Source organism: Stegostoma tigrinum, chromosome X (genome assembly GCF_030684315.1).
Source record: "Stegostoma tigrinum isolate sSteTig4 chromosome X, sSteTig4.hap1, whole genome shotgun sequence".
Classification (NCBI taxonomy): domain Eukaryota; kingdom Metazoa; phylum Chordata; class Chondrichthyes; order Orectolobiformes; family Stegostomatidae; genus Stegostoma; species Stegostoma tigrinum.
Window position 1 is genome coordinate 8,929,934 of NC_081404.1, and position 19,281 is coordinate 8,949,214.

Consider the following 19,281-nt stretch of genomic DNA (forward strand, 5'->3'; position numbering starts at 1 on the left):
TTTATTGCCCTTGAGCAGGCTATAAAACTGACAGCCTCACAAGCCAGAGGGCTGTTAAAATTCAATAACACCGGCATTTTATTCCTGATTTTTAATTAATCAAATTTAAATTGCCTCAGCTTCCACAGTGGGATTTAAACTTGTACATTAGTGCTGGCCTCTTGATCACTCGTCCACTAATATTACCTCTGCTGCTGTCCCCACTTTATTAATGTCAGTTTCTTCTCCTTCAGGTGGACAGGATGTCTTTTCCTTGTGGGTGCTCCAAAGACGGATGCGCTAATGCGGCTGGCCGGATTGAATTTAACCCCATCCGTGTACGGACTCATTACTTGCACACTATCATGAAGCTGGAACTGGAGAACAAACAGCAGGACCATCAGCAGCCATTGCCTGCCATTTCCCATTGCTCTAATGATAGATACACAGAGGTACAAGACTATCAGGAATTTACTGCAGAAAATTATGACTTGGAGAATGAAACTGCTGTCATGCACTTACAGTCTGCTGAGGAGATGGACAGGAAAAAGGAAGAGGAGGCTGATTTAACCAGTTCTAATGTAACTATGGATACCGGTGTAGACAACCTTGAAGTTTGTATATTAGGAGATCCTGTGGCTGGACCTGATGAAGCCTGTGAAGGCCTAGCAACGCCTGTTGTGATTCAAGCAGAAGTGACTCCTGTTTCTCCTGTGTTGTGTTTTGCTGACAGCACTGTTCAAGATAGCTCAACACCTGAGGAGCAGACATATTTAACCAACCCCACAGTGTTATATTATCAAATCAACCACAGCTGTTCTGTAGATGTGAACTGCAGTGATAGGGAGGCAAATTATGTGGAAGCAAGATTAGAATCCAATTGCAGTAAGGAAAATGCTGTAGAAAATTTAATTGCTGCTACCAATTGTTCATTGCCATCTTGCGTGTCTGTCACAGAGCACTTTTCTGAAAACACAGGGACCTGTAAATACAGTCATGTAAAATTTCTCTCAATGGAATATCGTAATTCCTCAGTAGATGTCGGTACTAATGTATATACTGAAAATACTAAACAGGAATTCCAGCTGCATTCAAAGCTTCAAAATGGCTTCCCTAGGGTCTCTGATGGTGACCTTTGTATGTCTGACCTGACCGTGGAGAATACATGTTCCCAGTCTGAAGGTCAGAGGTCCCCAGAGGAAGCCCCTGCAGCAAACTCTGTAATGATGTAATGCATAATTGGAGCTAGTTTGCACAATTGCCTGTAGCTTTTTGCTGATTTAAATGTCTATTTATTTAGAATGTTTTTGTAGTAAAACACAAATTTTAAAAAAAAATCTTGTAGCGGAGACTGAAGTTAGGCCTTTAAAATTGGCAAAAAATATTCAAATCAGAAAAAAAGCCCACATCTTCCTGGTGATGAACCTTACTGACACAAGAGATGGAGGTAGAAAATAATTTTAGGACACAGCAGTTTGATTCTGTCACAAAAACTAGGAATTAACGTTAAAATTTTAATTTTTTTAAACCAAATGTTTACTTTTTTAAGCTATGACTACCCCTTTGTCGCAGAAAATGCACAATAGAGCAATGGTTAACGTCTGTGGGGAGAATGCTTCAGGCTCCATTTTGTGTTGTTAGTATTTCAAATCCATTAGTGCTGACTCCATGAGTACAATTTCTAGTATTCCTACGGTATTGCGTACCGTGTAGGCTGTGGCCTCAAATAGAGCCTGCATTGTTTTAGACTCAGTCAGATTGAGTAATTTGAGTATATGTTCCCCCAAAGGGGATGTGTAGTCTTGGACAAAAATCTTGCAAGGCAAAAACTGGCAGCTTTAAATATGGGGCCAATTTGGGGTGTCCAGAGTAACTGGTGCTGTGCAGTTCTGTAGTCACAGTGAAGTATTTGCTTCTCTTCATGAATCCTGGGTCTGGTTGAATACACCACCAACCACTGCAGGCTTTTAGAGGTTGCTAATGACCTTATTCTTGGTATATCTCCTACTTGTTTCCACACTGTGTAGTTTCAAGGGGCATTGTCTTTATTAAAAATGTTTGGCAATATTTGTTTTTGGAAGGGTGGGAAGACCCACTAATAGCAAATTTTCAATAGTGTGTTTTGACATTGTCATGGTTTTGTGTATTTGGTAATTTTCTTCTGGTGAATCTTTTCCTAGAGATACCCCTAGCCCCCACCTCTGTTCAAACTGGACTTGTTTTTAGAACTGGTAACAGATCCACAAAGGTGTTGCATTCCTCCTCTCAGATCTACTTTTGTTAAACTCAAAATATGCTAACTAACTAAAGCCTTTTCTCACTTTGGGTGATGAAAGGTCATTGCAAATATTCATTTCACGTGCTTTATCAGATTTTTTTTCTGAAGCTTTGTACTGGGCACCATGATACTGAGGTTTGGGAATGCAGAAACTGTTTTGTAACACATCTTGTCAGCTTGTGTAATAGGTCTTAATGGGTTTCAGCTTGTGCTTTATTTTTGCCTAGATCCACTGTGTAGGTTTGAGAATGTGGGTGGATGGGAGATTATTATTGGGCCTGGTTTTCATCAAAACTGTACCTTTTTATAAAAGAGGATCTGTCACTGTCCCTGCATCTCAGTCTGTTGGAAAAACCCATCCTTAGTCATGTAAAAATGCCAAATCTATTCCCTAGTTTAAAACCTGAGAATGAAGTGATCATATTTGCAGTTAAACCCCTGACACCTGGTAGGTTTCCAAGCTTCAACATTAGCTCTATTGTTTCAACTTTCGTACAACTTCCTTTTTTCCTTGTCTTGTGCTCCCTTAATGTAAATCCAGCGTTTTCCTGCAATTCCCCACCACCTCCAATACAAGACTACAAAAAAAACTTGAGTAACCAGACGCAAAATAGCGGCATTTCAGAAACATAATCTGCACCCAGCTAGTAAGAAATTTGAAAGTTGTAATCGAGGACCCTCCTGAAGGAGCATATCTGTAGTTAGAGTCAAAGCTTTAAAATGAACTGGGCTTTGCTGTCCTCACAAAAGTAAAAAGTTTGAAGGCGTGTATGGATTTAACCCTTGTAATTCCAGGAAGTTCTCAGTTGGGCTATTGATCCTTGAAATCAAATGACTTTAGGTTTTTCCTGCCTTTGGCTATACCCCTGTCCTCAGTCTTAATTGTGACTCATCGATACATCGCCTCCCTCTCTTGAATGATTCTTGGTGGCCAAAATGGGACTGGAAGTGTGTGGACTGGCCAGAGGCCGATTTGATTTCTTCACTGTCTCCTCTCGACTGTTGTCATTCTGGATTCTGTTTGCGCTACTGACTGCTGCTGTGCAATAGCTGTGTGTGTTGAGAAGCACCACTCTCCTAAAGCCACTTTATTTTTTCCCCCCTTATAAATTATGCATTTTAATCATTGTGTTTCCATAGGGCATTGCAATTATATAAACGGGAAGACTGTTAGATCTTGAAGTGTGAAGTGACATTAAAACATGCTGAAGCACGTCAGGTCCAACAGCTTACGATCAAATGAGGATGCTTCATCAGACTAAGTTACAGAATTGACCAAAATCATGGAAACAAAGCAAATACATTACTATTCTTGTTAAACTCCAAACTGTTAAGACATTGGGCAGAATTTACCCCCCTCCCCCCCGTGTAACATAATGAATGGCAAGGAAGTCTGAAAGTACCATGTGAATGAAGAAAATCTGATTCTTGATAGCAAGAAATTTTTTCCTGATTTTTCCCGCAAGCCTTAAATTGCAAATGCAGAATCTCACTGTTTAACAGTGACTAGCTTATTTCCAAATATTTGCATCTCATTAAAGCTCCACCTCGATTTATTTGCATTCCACCTCCCATTTCACCCTCCTTGACCGAGAGACGAAACAGCGCAAATTCTTCTTGATTACCAGCGAATTACTTTATCAGTCAAATTATTTCAAGACTTATTTAAAAGTACTTTTCATCTACATACGTTACCGTACACTGATCAGTATTAAATTTCATTTGCCACTTAAGTTTGCTAAAATATAAGGGGGTGGATATTTGTAGCTCTGTGCTGCCTTTTCAAATGAAACTCCCCTTCGTTGGGTGTCATCTGTGAATTTGACCAGCTTGCACGGAGTTTCCGAATCGCGTGGCTGTTGTGAATTAAAGCAGGATCCCAGCACCCGATCGTTGGAGCACTATGCTCAGCATAACTTCCAACCCTGACATCATTTCCTTAACAAATACCAACTGCCTCCTACCCGCCAACTGATTTGCTTATCAATTCCTTGGCTTGATTTTATTGTGGAACTTCGCCATCAGGTGGCTGTCTCTTTCGTGTGCCAGGTTGATTCAGGATTGTGCATTAGCTCGCGGCTTCCAAAACTAGTTACGCTTTGAGAGGGCCCGCCGAGCTGAAAATTATCACTGGTACTGAAAATCTCTCACCTCACCAGAACATTTAGCTGGGTCTCGCATTCTTTGTGCTATCCTGGATGCCCGAAGAAACGTAGACCGTTAAATCGAGTCCAACTTTGCCAATTAACTGGTAGAGCTGGAAGGTTGATGGGAGCAATGTGCTAATTTGATTCAGTAATTTGTATCTGTATAAATCGCTGCAAAGGAAGACGTGGTGATCTGAGACTAAAGGAGAATTTCTTTTTCGAATTCAGTCTGGGGAAGAATTTTAAAATTGTGCCATTTTAAATTCTTTTCCGGGTTTACAGTGGGCCAACAGTTGCTTTAGTCTGCCTGTTGGGCTGATGTGCTGCCTGCGAACTATTTATATTTCAGTGTTGAGATCTTGTAAGTGTATTTTTTTCAATTGTTTCCGTCATTGCATAATCCTGTCTCTTTCAAAGCTATTGGTTTTCAAGGTCAACATGTGGTTTCTCGCACCAAAATTTGTGGTTATGATTTTTTAAAAATTGGATTTGAATGATTTTTGTGCGCAAATAAATGTGCGCAGTCAGGCATATATATGCCAGAGTGACACATCTGTACAAAAATTAATTAATGTTGCCATCACAGAATAAAATAGCCCTTTCTCTTGACCCCACCACCTAGAACAACCTAATGACAACCCAATTAGCTATTTTATTGCAGAAATTGGAATCAATCATGATTAAGCACATTGCTTTTTTAAGTTAAAACAGCTATTTTTAATGTTTTAAAAAATATGTTGCTTTAAGTTCTGCCTCATCCATCTTTTACAAAGATGAGGGGTTGTTCAGTAAAAAACAATTAACATCCGCTTCTCTTAACTTGTACTGTACTCAGACTGCCGAACAAACAGTTTCTTGGTGTGAGAGCATCTTTTCCTTCTCCCGTTGGAGCGTCAATCCAGGGCCTGCTCGGTATCTTTGTCCAGGGCCATAATCACACCTCTGTCACAGTGTGAATTTCAGGCACAAACCTGCATCCTATCATTCTGAAACACTGGTGTTTGAGTTACTAATGTGTAGCTGCTAAGTCAGTTATGATGTGCTGTTTTACAGGATGATGTGCTCCCTGATACCAGGACAGATCCAGATATGTGGCAGTTAAGGACTCTGATTTAGAAGGATTATGTTTCTATGACTAGTGCACAGCCCTCTCATTATCAGAATGCAATTGGCTAAAAATGATGAATATGTCTCTTTTCTGTCTACCTTATGGGCTGTATACAACATTGGATCAGCTAATTTTAGCTCAATTCCCAACGGGTCTCTGTATATAGTACAGTCCTAGACAGAAAGGACTTGTGTTGCACTCTCAAAGGCTACCATTTTCTGGGGGATTCCAGAAGTGGATATGGGGGGGAGTATTTAGCCAATTTTGCATCAGTCATTTTAAAAAAAAATTCTGGATGTTTCAGCCAATCACTACCGAAGGTGGCTGATACTTCAAAACAAATGACTTGTGTGAAGAGTCTGTCATGATCCTGTTTAACTCGTGTTTAAGTTCCTCACTCTTAAGGAAGGTGCTCTGATATTGATTCCAACCCATGCCAATGATTAATAAATCTTTTTGAAAACACTTCAGAAAACTAGATTGATACTTGGGCAGCGCATTTATACATTTATTTAAATATTTTTTATTACTAAATATCAAATCATTTAAAAAAAACCTTGGTATGTTCAGGGATCACATGATCACCAGTAAGACTTTTCCTCCTCCACCTCCTCCCCCCCCCCCCCCAACTCCCCAATAAGGATATGTTAGACATAGCTGAGTATGAGGTTCCATTTTAAATATAGTGGGTGTAACTGTAGGATCATTACATATCAAAAAAGATCTGCATGTGTGAGCACATAATAGTGTTTGAAGCAGGTGCCATGTTTTGTGAGGCGGGGAAAGTGGGAATTGAGTGCAGCTAAATATAGCCAAGGAACTACATGGCCTTAAGTCAGATGAGAAGTGGACTTTTGCTGTCTGGTTTACAAGTTGGTCTTGGAGGCAGAGAGCAACAGCTGGTCAAAAAATAAATCAGACTGGTCAAAAGGACAAGGTGGGGTCTGAAGGCTTGTCTCATTCAAAGGACATAGTGTTAGTTACCTTGGAAAATTGATAAATGTCACATTGCAGTTGTTTTAAGACCAGCATTAAAACTATCTTGTTTGGGTGCAATTAAGGAATTTTGATACTGCATTTAAATCTTATTTCTCTCAAATCTCATTTAAATCTAATTAGACAGTTCTTGATTTTACCTGGTATATGACATAGATAATGGTCTATTCTCCAGGACTGGGCATTTATAAAAATTCAAGAACTCACTTCCAGTGATTAGTCATGTTGTAATCCTCTTAATCAAATGAGGTAAAAGAGAAAGGAAATTTGAAAAATATGATTCTGTGCCAACAGATGTCACTATTGCACTTTGTAAGCTGCTTTGTGACCAGATTGGCGCAAATGGTTTGGTAGATGTTTTGTGGAATGGAATATTTCCTGCTGCTGCACCCTTAAGGAGAAAATCGATGCTATATAATTGTAGTATTGACAGTCATTGTGACAAGAACATCTTTGTAGTCTGGAAGACTTCAACCAATGCGGGGGGGAGGGGGGGAAATTGCAAGTGTTTGGTGAATAGGTAAATTGACATGCTTCACTGGGAAGCATGTTTGAAATCTGTTCTGCATTAACCTTGAAACCATTTTGTTTTATGCTGCAGGACTTTAGCAGGATGACTTACAAATTTGATCCACTAGACATCTCTGACATTGCTAGTCATTGAATCCTGTTTATTTTTGTGAATTGCATTTGTTTTACAGCATGACTTGAAAAGTGATGGCTGGTTATTGAGGACTATTTGGAAATGCTGCTTCCCTGTTGCACAACCAAACAAAGGGATTCTTTCTGGGTAATGAAATGCAGGAGTCTGTGGAGTGCTTTGGTTTTATCAGATGTGTTGAAAGAAATGACATGTCACTCACAATGAATTTTCAATGTCTCTAGGATTTTTAAATAGAGTTGTGCAACTAGGGCAGCAAAAATAGAAATATGCTGTAAGGTAGAAAGCTAGAGAATACTGTATCATTGATTACTTGTCCAACACCTAAGGAGTTCTGCATCGGAAGCTACTATAAAACAAGTGTGTAAGTTTCTAACTTTTTTTTTGTAACAATCTCCCACCTTGTACCAATTGCTTATATGGAAAACAAAGATGCACCAAATGTGTGAATTATACACTATATATTAGAAAGAAATTGGTGTAAAAGGCTGTTGGGGCTACAGAGAACCGAGTGTTGGGTTTTAAGGAGGTTAGATGTGGCTCACTAGAAATTGCCTCCTTCTAAAATGTTTGAAATTAGTCGCTTTAAAGTACATATATTAATGCCAGCTGTCATAACATGACCATAAACGACTGTTGTGTTGGAGATATAAATTGGCAATGAGCCTGTAACATAAGTGTCATATGGGCATCAGCAGATTGTTTTAAACCAATAAGCTAGAATTGATGTTATATGAACAAATACGAGCTGGTTCATATCTGAATTGCTTCTTTCTGACTGTTCTGCCTTATTATTGTGTTGGTTGTTAACCCTTTTGTTTCTATCTCATTCCCATCCCTATTCCTCCCCACCCCTCACTCAAATGTAAAAGGATCACATTGTCCCCTCAAATCATCTCCAGGCATGAAAGCGCACAAATCTTCCTGCACTATTTCCACTGCAATGTGTCGCAAAATTGTTGTTTTGACGCAAATCGCAACATTGAGTTCAGCGGCTGGCAAACACTGCAAATAATTTCTTTTAAATAAAAGCTGTCACCCATTGAACTGCTATTCCAAAGTTGACTTTCTTCAACATGAGTCTGGTTTCTGTTGTGTGAAAATGGTTACTCACTGGGTTCTACATTTAAACTAAGCGCAAAACAAAAGTAGGAAGATGACCTAGCACTTCAATCAGCTTTCTGATAATGGGCTCTACTCCTTCTCAGTAAGCAACTTTTTTTTTTAGCGTGGTCAAAACTGTCTTTGTCCTTCTTCCAAATCTATATTGTGGGTACCAGTTCTGTGCTTGAGTTCAAGTCTTGAGCACATAACTGAAACTGATAATCCTGCTGTCGGTGTTGTTGTCTTTGGATGATACGTGAAAGCATGGCTCCATCTGTTCCCTTGGGTGCGTGCAGAAGATCCCATGATGACACTAATTGAAGAGTAGAGAAGCTTTTCCTGGGGCCCTCGCCAGACCTATCCCTTAGTCAATGTTTAGCAACAACCTATTTAGACCTTATAATGTGCTCTTTGTGGGTGTTTCCCAAGTCACAATAGAGATCACACTTTAAAAATACTTGATTGTCTATAAAGTGCTTTGGGACATCATGCAGTTGTGAAAAGCATGTTAGAAATATATAGAAGGCACTATAGAAATGTGTACTAGTACACCAAAATGCTGTTTTCAATTCAGATTTCTGGCATTTACAGCATTTTGCTTTTGAACAAATTTCTTCACTGTCCTGTCAATTATTCTCTGGGTCAGTTTCCTTCTCAAAGTCCCTCTTTAGCCTTACTCTGGGCTGACTAGATGTGCTGGCTGAGTCAGTAATCCATTCCAATATGAGTACCCCATTGGCTGCTGAGTCAATATTCAGAAGCCTGACTTCTGGTCTCTTGCTCACTGGTTACTAAACCATTTTAACTGGTGCTTGTGCCAAATGATGGCTAGTTTCAGGGCTGTGGCTGTTTTGTACTGCATGTAAAAATGTGTTGGCCTGGAAAAGATCACTTTTTAGTTCATCTGGTTGATCCCAGAGATTTGGAACTGCACTGAAGATAAAGCTGTAATTATGTACTAATTCATGAGATTTGGGTGGTTTGGTTTGTAAGTGACAAATTACATTTAATTTGGACAAATGTAAGATAATGAAACTAGGGAAGAGAAATCATACTAGGAATATAAAGTAAAAGATCCAAGGTTCTATAGCTTAACGTACTGCAGTAGTAAATTGGATCAGTGTGTAACCAGAAGGATATAGATCACACCCCATACACACGATATGTTTCTATAAGACGTTTGCACAGTCACACCAGGAGGACAATGTACAACTAGACCAGGAATACCCAGCCATTGTATACAGTATCAAGAAAACCAAACTGATGGCAAAGTGAAAAGCCTGGAATAAATGAAGAGAAGTTGTGGGGCAGATAGTTAAACAGAATTGAAGTGAACTTGATTATATGCGGAATTGTCACAAACTTGAGAACTTAAGGTAATAGGCCAGGGGCATAGAGGAAGGGACCAAAGTGGTTGATTTAGTTATTTACCAAAGTTGGTGAATGTTTAGAATGGATTTTCTAAGAAGCAACCTTGTGAGGATATTTAAGGGTGAATTGAAAAATTTTTGCTGGGGGACGGACCAAATTTTGTCTTTGGGCCTAGTACTGAAGCTTAGCATCTTTTCTGATCTGTAGTTTCTGCATTTAGCCAACAATTAACTACCATCAAACTGGGAATATATTTTGTAAATAATCCCCTCTCTTAGGCAACAGAGCTTTGGATCAAGATTGATAACTCATGAAAAGGCTTGTTCTGCACCAAATGCTTTTTAAAGTGAGAGGTGAGATTTAAAAAGGGACCTGAAGGGCAACTTTTCCAAACACAGTGGTTTGTAAGTGGAATGAGCTGCCAGAGGAAGTGGTAGATGCAGGTACAGTTACAACATTTAAAAGACATTTGGACATGTACATGAATAGGAAATGTTTAGAGGGATATGGGCCAAACACAAGAAAATAGGACTAGTTCAGTTTGGGAAACTGGGCGTAGATTGGTTGGACCAAAGGGTCTGTTTCCATACTGTATGACTCTACGACTCTATGTATTAAAATAGTAGCTGTCCCCACCCCACCAGAACCTTTTGCATTGGGGTGGTGGGGGTGCTGGTGGTGTCGTGGAGAATCACCTGGAGACGTAGAGAATTTTTCAAGAAGTTAAACTTTTATTTGTCACAGCTTTTGTTTGCAATCAGAAAATGGTTTCCCGATTGCCGCCGATCCTCAGGGCTTGTTAGTTTTCATACCTTTTCAGTTATCATGTTCTTTCTCAGTTTTCAGGATAACCAATTGTGTTAATTAGTGTTATCTCTCTAAGCTACGTGTCTTCTGAATCATCTTTGCTACAGTGATTTCTCCACTTATTAGACTATGATTATTTTCTGCCACAATGGTCCCTTACTCTGCACCTAATCTATTACAGTAGGTCATCATGGCCTTCAATATTTGAGATTACATGTTACTTGATGGTACTATCCTAATCATACTGTGCTCCCATTGTTCCAGTACCACCTAGCACCACCTAATCTATTACATTGTCATTACGGCCTTCAGCCTGTTTACCTTTATGTCACGTGATTTGACTTGACTAACCTACTCATACTGTTTTCCATTCATATATACTTAATTTGTGCTACGTAGCCCTAATCAATTATCTTATTGCTTTGTATGTTCCATTTTATTTTCCATGGGGGAGGGGGCTCCATTTGGCCTTGGGTGTGTAACTGTCAATCTTTGGATTACTCCTTTTAACCTACAAAAGTAAGCCAGATGTAATACTTTTCATACATGTACAAATGTGTTCTTTGAGAGGAATGAACTGACTTTGATTTTTTCATTTTGTTCATTAAATTAGCCAAATGAATAAAATCTGTCAGCATTATGTTGATCTGAAGCATTGAAAGTAACTGGTTTCCCTGCTTCAGAAATTTAAAAAAAAATCTTTTACTTCAACCTGAGAATAAGTGATGCTCCCTTTCTTTTTTGGCTGTGCATCTTATCACATTAGCAGGAGCCTTAAGTATTTTCCTCCTGAGCTCTTTTTTTTCCCTTCAGTGTTTCCTCTGAATCTCTCTGCTCTTGTTCTGAAAACAGTTCAGAATTTTCCAGCCTCTGCTGAAGGTAGGGTGTGACAGGCTCCCTCATAGTCAGCTAATTTCATGTAATAAAAATTCTACATGTGTTCTGCAGTCCCTTATTTAAGCAGCTATGGAAGCTTGCCTGGCAGGAGAATAGGAAGTTAAACGCCATCTTTCAGGGGCTGTTGCTGTTACCTAAACTTTCCTCAAAGATTAAGTGGTGGCATATATGGAGAAAGAAATTTGAAGATAATCGAAAGAAAATAGCTCTAAAGGCCTTTGAAAAAGGATACATAAAAAAGGCTGTATGAGGCTTTTGAGAGGTCACACTAATTTCTGAAGCAGGGAAACCAGTTACTTGCAATGCTTCAGATCAACGTACTGCTACAGATTTTATTCATTTGGCTAATTTAATGAACAAAATGAAAAATATCAAAGTAAGTTCATTGCACTCAAAGAACACATTTGTACACGTATGAAAAGTATTACATCTGGCTTACTTTTGTAGGTTAAAAGGAGTAATCCAAAGATTGACAGTTACACATCCAAGGCCAAATGGAGCCCACCCCCCCATGGAAAATGTTAGCTGCTGCAATTCAATAAATCGAGGTGCAATACATGACTGAGAGTGGAAGCAGATGGCGGCAAAGTGGTGAATGCATTGGTCAGACCTTTGTGATTATTACTGTTTGTTCTACAGTCTATAAGTGGCTCTATGCTGCTCCAGATTCAATTTTCATGTTTATTGCTCGGCTCCCAGGTGTGGTTAGTGACATCTCAGCAGGTGCTGCCCAGGTAGTTGCCAAAACTGTGCCAATTTTCTGTTTATGTCGTCTTCTATTAGCCTGGCTTGTTAAAGTGAGCTATAGTGATATTACTGTGTGACACTAACTGTGATCATTACAGACCAAGCATTGAACTGGCTGAGGCACAAATGCATCCAATCACTGCCCTGCAGGTTTACTCTTCTAAAAGTAAGAAAGTGCGGCATTATAACTCTGGGTGTGATCTCAGAGTACAATTTTGGTATCCTTACTTGAGAAATGTTGTTGCATTGGTGGCAGTTCAAAGGAGGTTCATTAGATTGATTTGAGGGATGAGGGGTTTGACTTGTGAAGAGAGATTGAGCAGTTTATGCCTATGTGCTGAAGTTTTGGAAAAATGAGAGGACATCTAATTGAGGTGTATAACATGCTAAATGGTATTGTCAAAGTAAACGTAGAAAGGATGTTTCCTTGTGTGGGGAAAACTAGAATGAGAGGTCACAGTTTTAAGGTAAGGGATAGCAGATTTAATACTGATGAAAAATTACTTCTCAAACTGTCTTGAATCTGTGGAATTTGCTACCCCAGAGTGTGGTGGATGCTGGGATATTGAGTAAATTTAAGAAGATGGAAAGATTTTTAAATTAGGAATGGGTTGAAGGATTATGAAGAGTGGAATAGTTGCTGCCAATTTACTAAGAAATACAAACAAATTTAAGATAAATGTAACTAAAAATTAATTTAGTGTTGTAGTTAAGAGGGTTTAGAAGAAAACACCCATCAGTAATTTTGGACACACATACTCCTGCCAAGAAATTCATTCCATAGATTTTAAAAGCAGAGTAAAAGAAATTATTATTAGGATCAGAAAATGACAATTTAAGAAATGCACAGAACAGATTAGTTAACCCTCCATTTGTAGTCTGAAATTGACCCTTTTGCTGCTGTACAACTTAAATGTGCAAGGATTAGGGTTAGGAACGTTAACATTCAGAATTGAAGAATATTTAGTGGGAATTTTGACATTACTGTGGGTTACTTGCATATGAAAGTATATGAATACAGGGTCTGAAGACCTCCCTCTGCTAGTTGAAATGAATCAATACCTCTGCTATAGGAGAGAGAGGGAGGAATCTTGACCTGTGACGTAAAGCATTTGTGTGCTTGTAGAATACACCTCCTCCCACCCACCCTCCTGCAAAAATTCCATCCCCTATTCCCAATTCCTCCGCCTCCGCCGCATCTGCTCCCACGATAAGACATTCCACTCCCGCACATCCCAGATGTCCAAGTTCTTCAAGGACCGCAACTTTCCCCCCACAGTGATCGAGAACGCCCTTGACCGCGTCTCCCGCATTTCCCGCAACACATCCCTCACACCCTGCCCCCGCCACAACCGCCCCAAGAGGAATCCCCCTCGTTCTCACACACCACCCCACCAACCTCCGGATACAACGCATCATCCTCCGACACTTCCGCCATTTACAATCCGACCCCACCACCCAAGACATTTTTCCATCCCCACCCCTGTCTGCTTTCCGAAGAGACCACTCTCTCCGTGACTCCCTTGTTCACTCCACACTGCCCTCCAACCCCACCACACCTGGCACTTTCCCCTGCAACCGCAGGAAATGCTACACTTGCCCCCACACCTCCTCCCTCACCCCTATCCCAGGCCCCAAGATGACTTTCCACATTAAGCAGAGGTTCACCTGCACATCTGCCAATGTGGTATACTGCATCCATTGTACCTGGTGCGGCCTCCTCTACATTGGGGAAACCAAGCGGAGGCTTGGAGACCACTTTGCAGAACACCTCAGCTCAGTTTGCAACAAACAACTGCACCTCCCAGTTGCAAACCATTTCCACTCCCCCTCCCATTCTCTAGATGACATGTCCATCATGGGCCTCCTGCACTGCCACAATGATGCCACCCGAAGGTTGCAGGAACAGCAACTCATGTTCCGCCTGGGAACCCTGCAGCCTAATGGTATCAATGTGGACTTCACCAGTTTCAAAATCTCCCCTTCCCCTACTGCATCCCTAAACCAGCCCAGTTTGTCCCCTCCCCCCACTGCACCACACAACCAGCCCAGCTCTTCTCCCCCCCCCCCCCCCCCCACCCACTGCATCCCAAAACCAGTCCAACCCGTCTCTGCCTCCCTAACCGGTTCTTCCTCTCACCCATCCCTTCCTCCCACCCCAAGCCGCACCCCCATCTACCTACTAACCTCATCCCACCTCCTTGACCTGCCCGTCTTCCCTGGACTGACCTATCCCCTCCCTACCTCCCCACCTATACTCTCTCCACCTATCTTCTTTACTCTCCATCTTCGGTCCGCCTCCCCCTCTCTCCCTATTTATTCCAGTTCCCTCTCCCCATCCCCCTCTCTGATGAAGGGTCTAGGCCCGAAACGTCAGCTTTTGTGCTCCTGAGATGCTGCTTGGCCTGCTGTGTTCATCCAGCCTCACATTTTATTATCTTGGAAATCTCCAGCATCTGCAGTTCCCATTATCTGTGTGCTTGTACCCTGCGGCATAATTTCAGAGTATACGTTCCTAAAGCAGGAAAGGGCCACTGCAATATGTAGTTGCACCTATGATATGGATGTTTTTCTTGTTGGCAAGCTGTAACTGTTGGGGTTGGTCCTCAGGGCCCCAACTACTAACAATCTACATTCATGGTTTGGATGCAGGGATAGAATGTACTATCGCCAGATTTGCAGATGACGCTAAGGTGGGGAAGTACATGGCAATGAAGTAGTAAGAAATTTACAAATGAACATGGATAGTTTAAGTGCATGCATCATAATTTTGCAGATGTCACTTAACATGGAAATGAAAAAGTTATCCATTATGGTCAGAAGAATAAAAAGGCAAGTTATCTAAATGGAGAGAAATATCAAAATGCTTCAGTGCAGAGGGACCTGGGTGTCCTCATGCATGCATCACAGAAAGCTAGTCTGCAGGTATAGCAGGTAATGCCAGCAAATGACATTTTAGTATTTATCGCTAAAGGAATGGAGAATGGAAGTGTTGCACATGTACAAGATATTGTTGAGACAGCATCTGGCATACTGTGTACAGCTTTGGTTCCTTTACTTGAGGAAGGATACAATTGAGTTGAAGGCAGTGGAGAGAAGGTTCACTCGATTAATTCCAGAGATGAAAGGCATATCTTGTGAGGAGAGATTGAGCGGTTCAGGCCTATACTCACTAGAGTTGAGAATGAGAGGAGATTAGCATCTTCTACACCTCAGTTTAAAGGGGATTGACAATGCAGGCATAGAGCAGATGTTTTCCCTTGTGGGACAACCTGGAATGAGAGGTCATAGTTTTAGGATAGGGTGTAGCAGAGTTAAAACAGATGAGGAGGAATTGCTTCTCAGTTGTGAATCTGTGGAATTCACTCCCAAGTGTTGAATGCTGGGACACTGAATAAATTTGATGACAAGATAGACAGATTTTTAAGTGTTATAGGCGGGAAAGTGCAGTTGAGGTGAAGATGAAATCAACCATGATCTTACCGGAGTAGGCTCGAGGGGCTGACTTGCCTACTCCTGCCCCCAGTTCTTATGTTCTAAGGCGGTTCAATGTTGTTACCATGCCACATCCTGACTCAGTGGGGCAAACAGATGTCTCACTGGCATAATCGTGTATGGCAGAGTGGGTTAGTGGGCTCTCTTCTCTACTGTGAATGAATAAGCATCCCCTGTTCAATCTCTCCCATCACTACGTGGGAAATAACAAGGGCAAACTGACCACAGAGCATCAGAAAGAACACAACCTACCATTGCTTGTGTTCAGGTCTCAGCTGGTAGGATTAACTGGAGTCAAATGGCAAGAATTCCAACTCACCCATTATTATCCTTCCAGGTGAGCCACTTTATTTGGTTAATCATTAATAATGCCCTGAGGGACTTTGCTGTGGTAGTATCCTTAGTACTTGACTGGGAGACCTGGGTTCAAGTCCTATCTGCTCTGAGAAGTGTGTAATAACTTCTTTGAACAATTTGATTCGAAAAATGGCTTAAATAAAGCAAAACCAATAGTGCCCTGGATTACTCGACCTGCCTGTCATGCCTCTTAGCTACTCAGTGGTAGGTACCTTTAAAATAGCAGTGGCTGGAGTTTTGGCATCGGTGAGGAGACAAATCTGTTATCTGGGCATGCCAGCTTTCTATGCTTTGAACTACTGCTCATGAAGGTTGCTATCACCATCCTCTTTAAGTGTGAGGAACTACACAGCCTACTTGGTCCAGTCTGGTTGAGGAGAACCACTTCCTGGACTAACTAGAAGAGTTTCTTGTAGTTAACAATATAGTTTATTATATGTTGGCAACTTGTCACGGGTTACATTAACATAGACATTGTTACTGAGACCTTGGGAAGACCAGATATGCTACTTTGAGATCCTAAACTGTTCTGCGCACAAATCATAATGTGTTGTGTATGGTACACCTCAGTGAAAACCCTTTTAAGATCCATCTACATCTCCAAGTTTTTATTTCCCAGTATTACTCTTGTATGTTTGTGTATTTAATTACTTTTACCAGTACCCTATCTTACCCTAAACATGCTGACTTTATCAATTAAATTGATCTAGAGATATCACTATTGTCCTGGATTGTGTTCTGTTTGGTCTTGGAAGGCTGGTTGTTTGCTGGGTTGAAGACCATTGACTTTGATTCCCTTACTTTGGCAGTCTGAGGTCTGTAGGTCCGTTGTCTTATCAATCTTATCAAGTTTTCCATTGGTTTAGTCCCAATCAATCAGTGATGAACGATAACCCAAAACTGGATAAGGTTCCTGCAATTCCATTGTATGACAGGCTAAACAATATATAATTGCTGCTGGTCTGCAGCTTTTTGATAACTGTACCTGTTCCTTTCAGATCCCTGATCCACGTGTTGCTTATTATTCAATGTAGGACTATTCCTGTTACATATGCCTTGATAGCCCTGCAAATGTAAATGCAGAATCAAGTTCTTTGGTAGAGTTGGGAGCTGAGTCTTCAGCAGGGCTGTCTAATAGTCAGAATTCTTTATGAATGATTTGACTATGCTGATCCACGCTGGGTTTCCCAATTTAAGTGTGGATATCTTACCAAGCTTATTATGTGTTCAAATCCAGAACTGGCTGCAAATTGGCTGAAACTATCACATCAGGTATGCCATGTATTTCAAATATCTTGCATAACACTCATAATTGTGTCCATAGTTGTTGCATGCAACTTCTTAATTTCTATCCATTAGGAGAAATAATTGATACACTTCCTTCAAATAGATCTGTATTACATGTTCCTACAGTCTGGCAGGAATGTGATGGACATTGAGTTTTTATTGCTCTGGTCTGTGAATGGCACAGGTCTTGTAATTGGTAATGAGATCCTCAATATCCTTGGAGATACAGGCCACAACAACACTGATCAACCTCTGGCTCTGCACTTGGTGATTTTCTAACTGTCCCTGGTGCAACTTCCCTTGAACATCTTCCTCAAATGAAGCCAGACTGACCAGTTGATTGTAATACAATGGTAAGTGACATATTAGTGTAAAATGCTGTTGGTGCTCAAAATGTTTTCATGATCAACCAGCCTTTAGTCTGCTAACCTTCAACTCAGTGTTGATGGATGGCAAGATAGGCTGGTGCTGCGAAAGCGCCTTTAGGATCTAAATTGATGGATTGCTAACTGCTGTGCTCCTGTGGACTGAGTATGTCACTCATTTTGTGAATAAATGTTGTGCCTGGTAAGGCTGTGAACTGGAGAGATGATGGGAACTGCAGATGCTGGAGAATTCTGAGATAACAAAGTGTGGAGCTGGATGAACGCAGCAGGCCAAGCAGCATCTTAGGAGCACAAAAGCTGACATTTCGGGCCTAGACCCTTCATCAGATAAGGGGGAGGGGGAGAGGGTTCTGAAATAAATAGGGAGAGAGGGGGAGGTGGATCGAAGATGGATAGAGGAGAAGATACTAACCTCATTCCTACCCCCTTGACCTGTCCATCCTCCCCAGACTGACCTATCGCCTCCCTGCCTACACTCACCATTGCTGGCTCCATCCCCGCCTCTTTGACCTGTCTGTCTCCTCTCCACCTATCTTCTCTATCCATCTTCAATCTGCCTCCCCCTCTCTCCCTATTTATTTCAGAACCCTCTCCCCCTCCCCCTCCTTTTCTGATGAAGGGTCTTGGCCTGAAATGCCAGCTTTTGTGCTCCTAAGATGCTGCTAAGGCTGTGAAGTGTTGCTCTGGAGAGAAGTGTTTCCATTCATGTATGGTGTTTCATAGGGAGACTCAAGATGAAATTGAAATTGTTGTATTCTTAGAGACATCCTTGCTAATGATGCTTCTCATCCAGTAGAGAAATTAGTGATTTGTGATTGATTTCTGTGACTACTTTCAGACTACATCGTTGGTCTAAAAAATTCTTCCAAGTGCATGTAACCAAGACTCGCCTCCTTAATCACAGCATATCATGATTCTGTGTCTGATAATGCTCATGATATGTTATGTGGATTGTGACACCCATTCCATTGCTCCTGAAAGAATATGGCACCTAAGCCTATGGCTGAGGCATTGGCTGCATTGATAGTTGGAAAGGATGGATTGTATGCACTCTGACATCCATGGATGTCAACATAAAAGCATTGTCTTGATGTTGTTCCAACACTACTCTTGTAGCTTGAGGAATTAACTCAAGTGTTTTGTAGTAGTTGCAAAGTGAGGCCAAAATGTTGCTGTGATAACAAGGTGTAGAATATTAACAACTGGTTTACCGTCTCGAATCTCTAGAGAACTGAGACTGACTTTGAAATGGGAAACTCTATAATAGAGACAACAAGGTGTAGAGCTGGATGAACACAGCAGGCCAAGCAGCATCAGCGAAGCAGGAAAGCTGACGTCTGGGGTCTAGACCCTTCTTCAGAAATGGGGGAGTAGAAGGGGATTCTGAAATAAATAGAGAGAGAGGGGGAGGTGGATGGAAGATGGATAAAGAAGCAGACAAGTGGAGAGGAGATGGACAGGACAACAAGCTGGGGATGGAGCCAGTAAAAGTGAGTGTAGATGGGGAGTTGGGGTGGGGATAGGTCAGTCCAGGGAAGATGGACAGGTCAAGGAATAGCTTTTATAATAGCTTTAGTCTTCTAAGGATGAACCATCATACGTCCACTGTGTTGATCATGGTTCTTGGAGAATTCACACCTATCATTTAAGGATGAGTCCAT

General features: G+C 41.1%; 1 protein-coding gene across 6 annotated transcripts in view; it reads left to right on the plus strand.

Annotated features, from left to right (window-relative positions):
- LOC125448173 (cysteine/serine-rich nuclear protein 2-like) overlaps window positions 1–6,956 on the plus strand; it is a 56,069-nt gene extending 49,113 nt beyond the window's left edge. For all 6 annotated transcript variants that reach the window (XM_048523263.2, XM_059643317.1, XM_048523257.2 and 3 more), the window contains one exon: window positions 234–6,956. In XM_048523263.2, coding sequence (XP_048379220.1) covers window positions 234–1,211 — 978 coding nt within the window. In that variant the 3' untranslated portion in view covers window positions 1,212–6,956. The remainder of the gene's footprint in view (window positions 1–233) is intronic.
- Window positions 6,957–19,281: the final 12,325 nt, after the last annotated feature.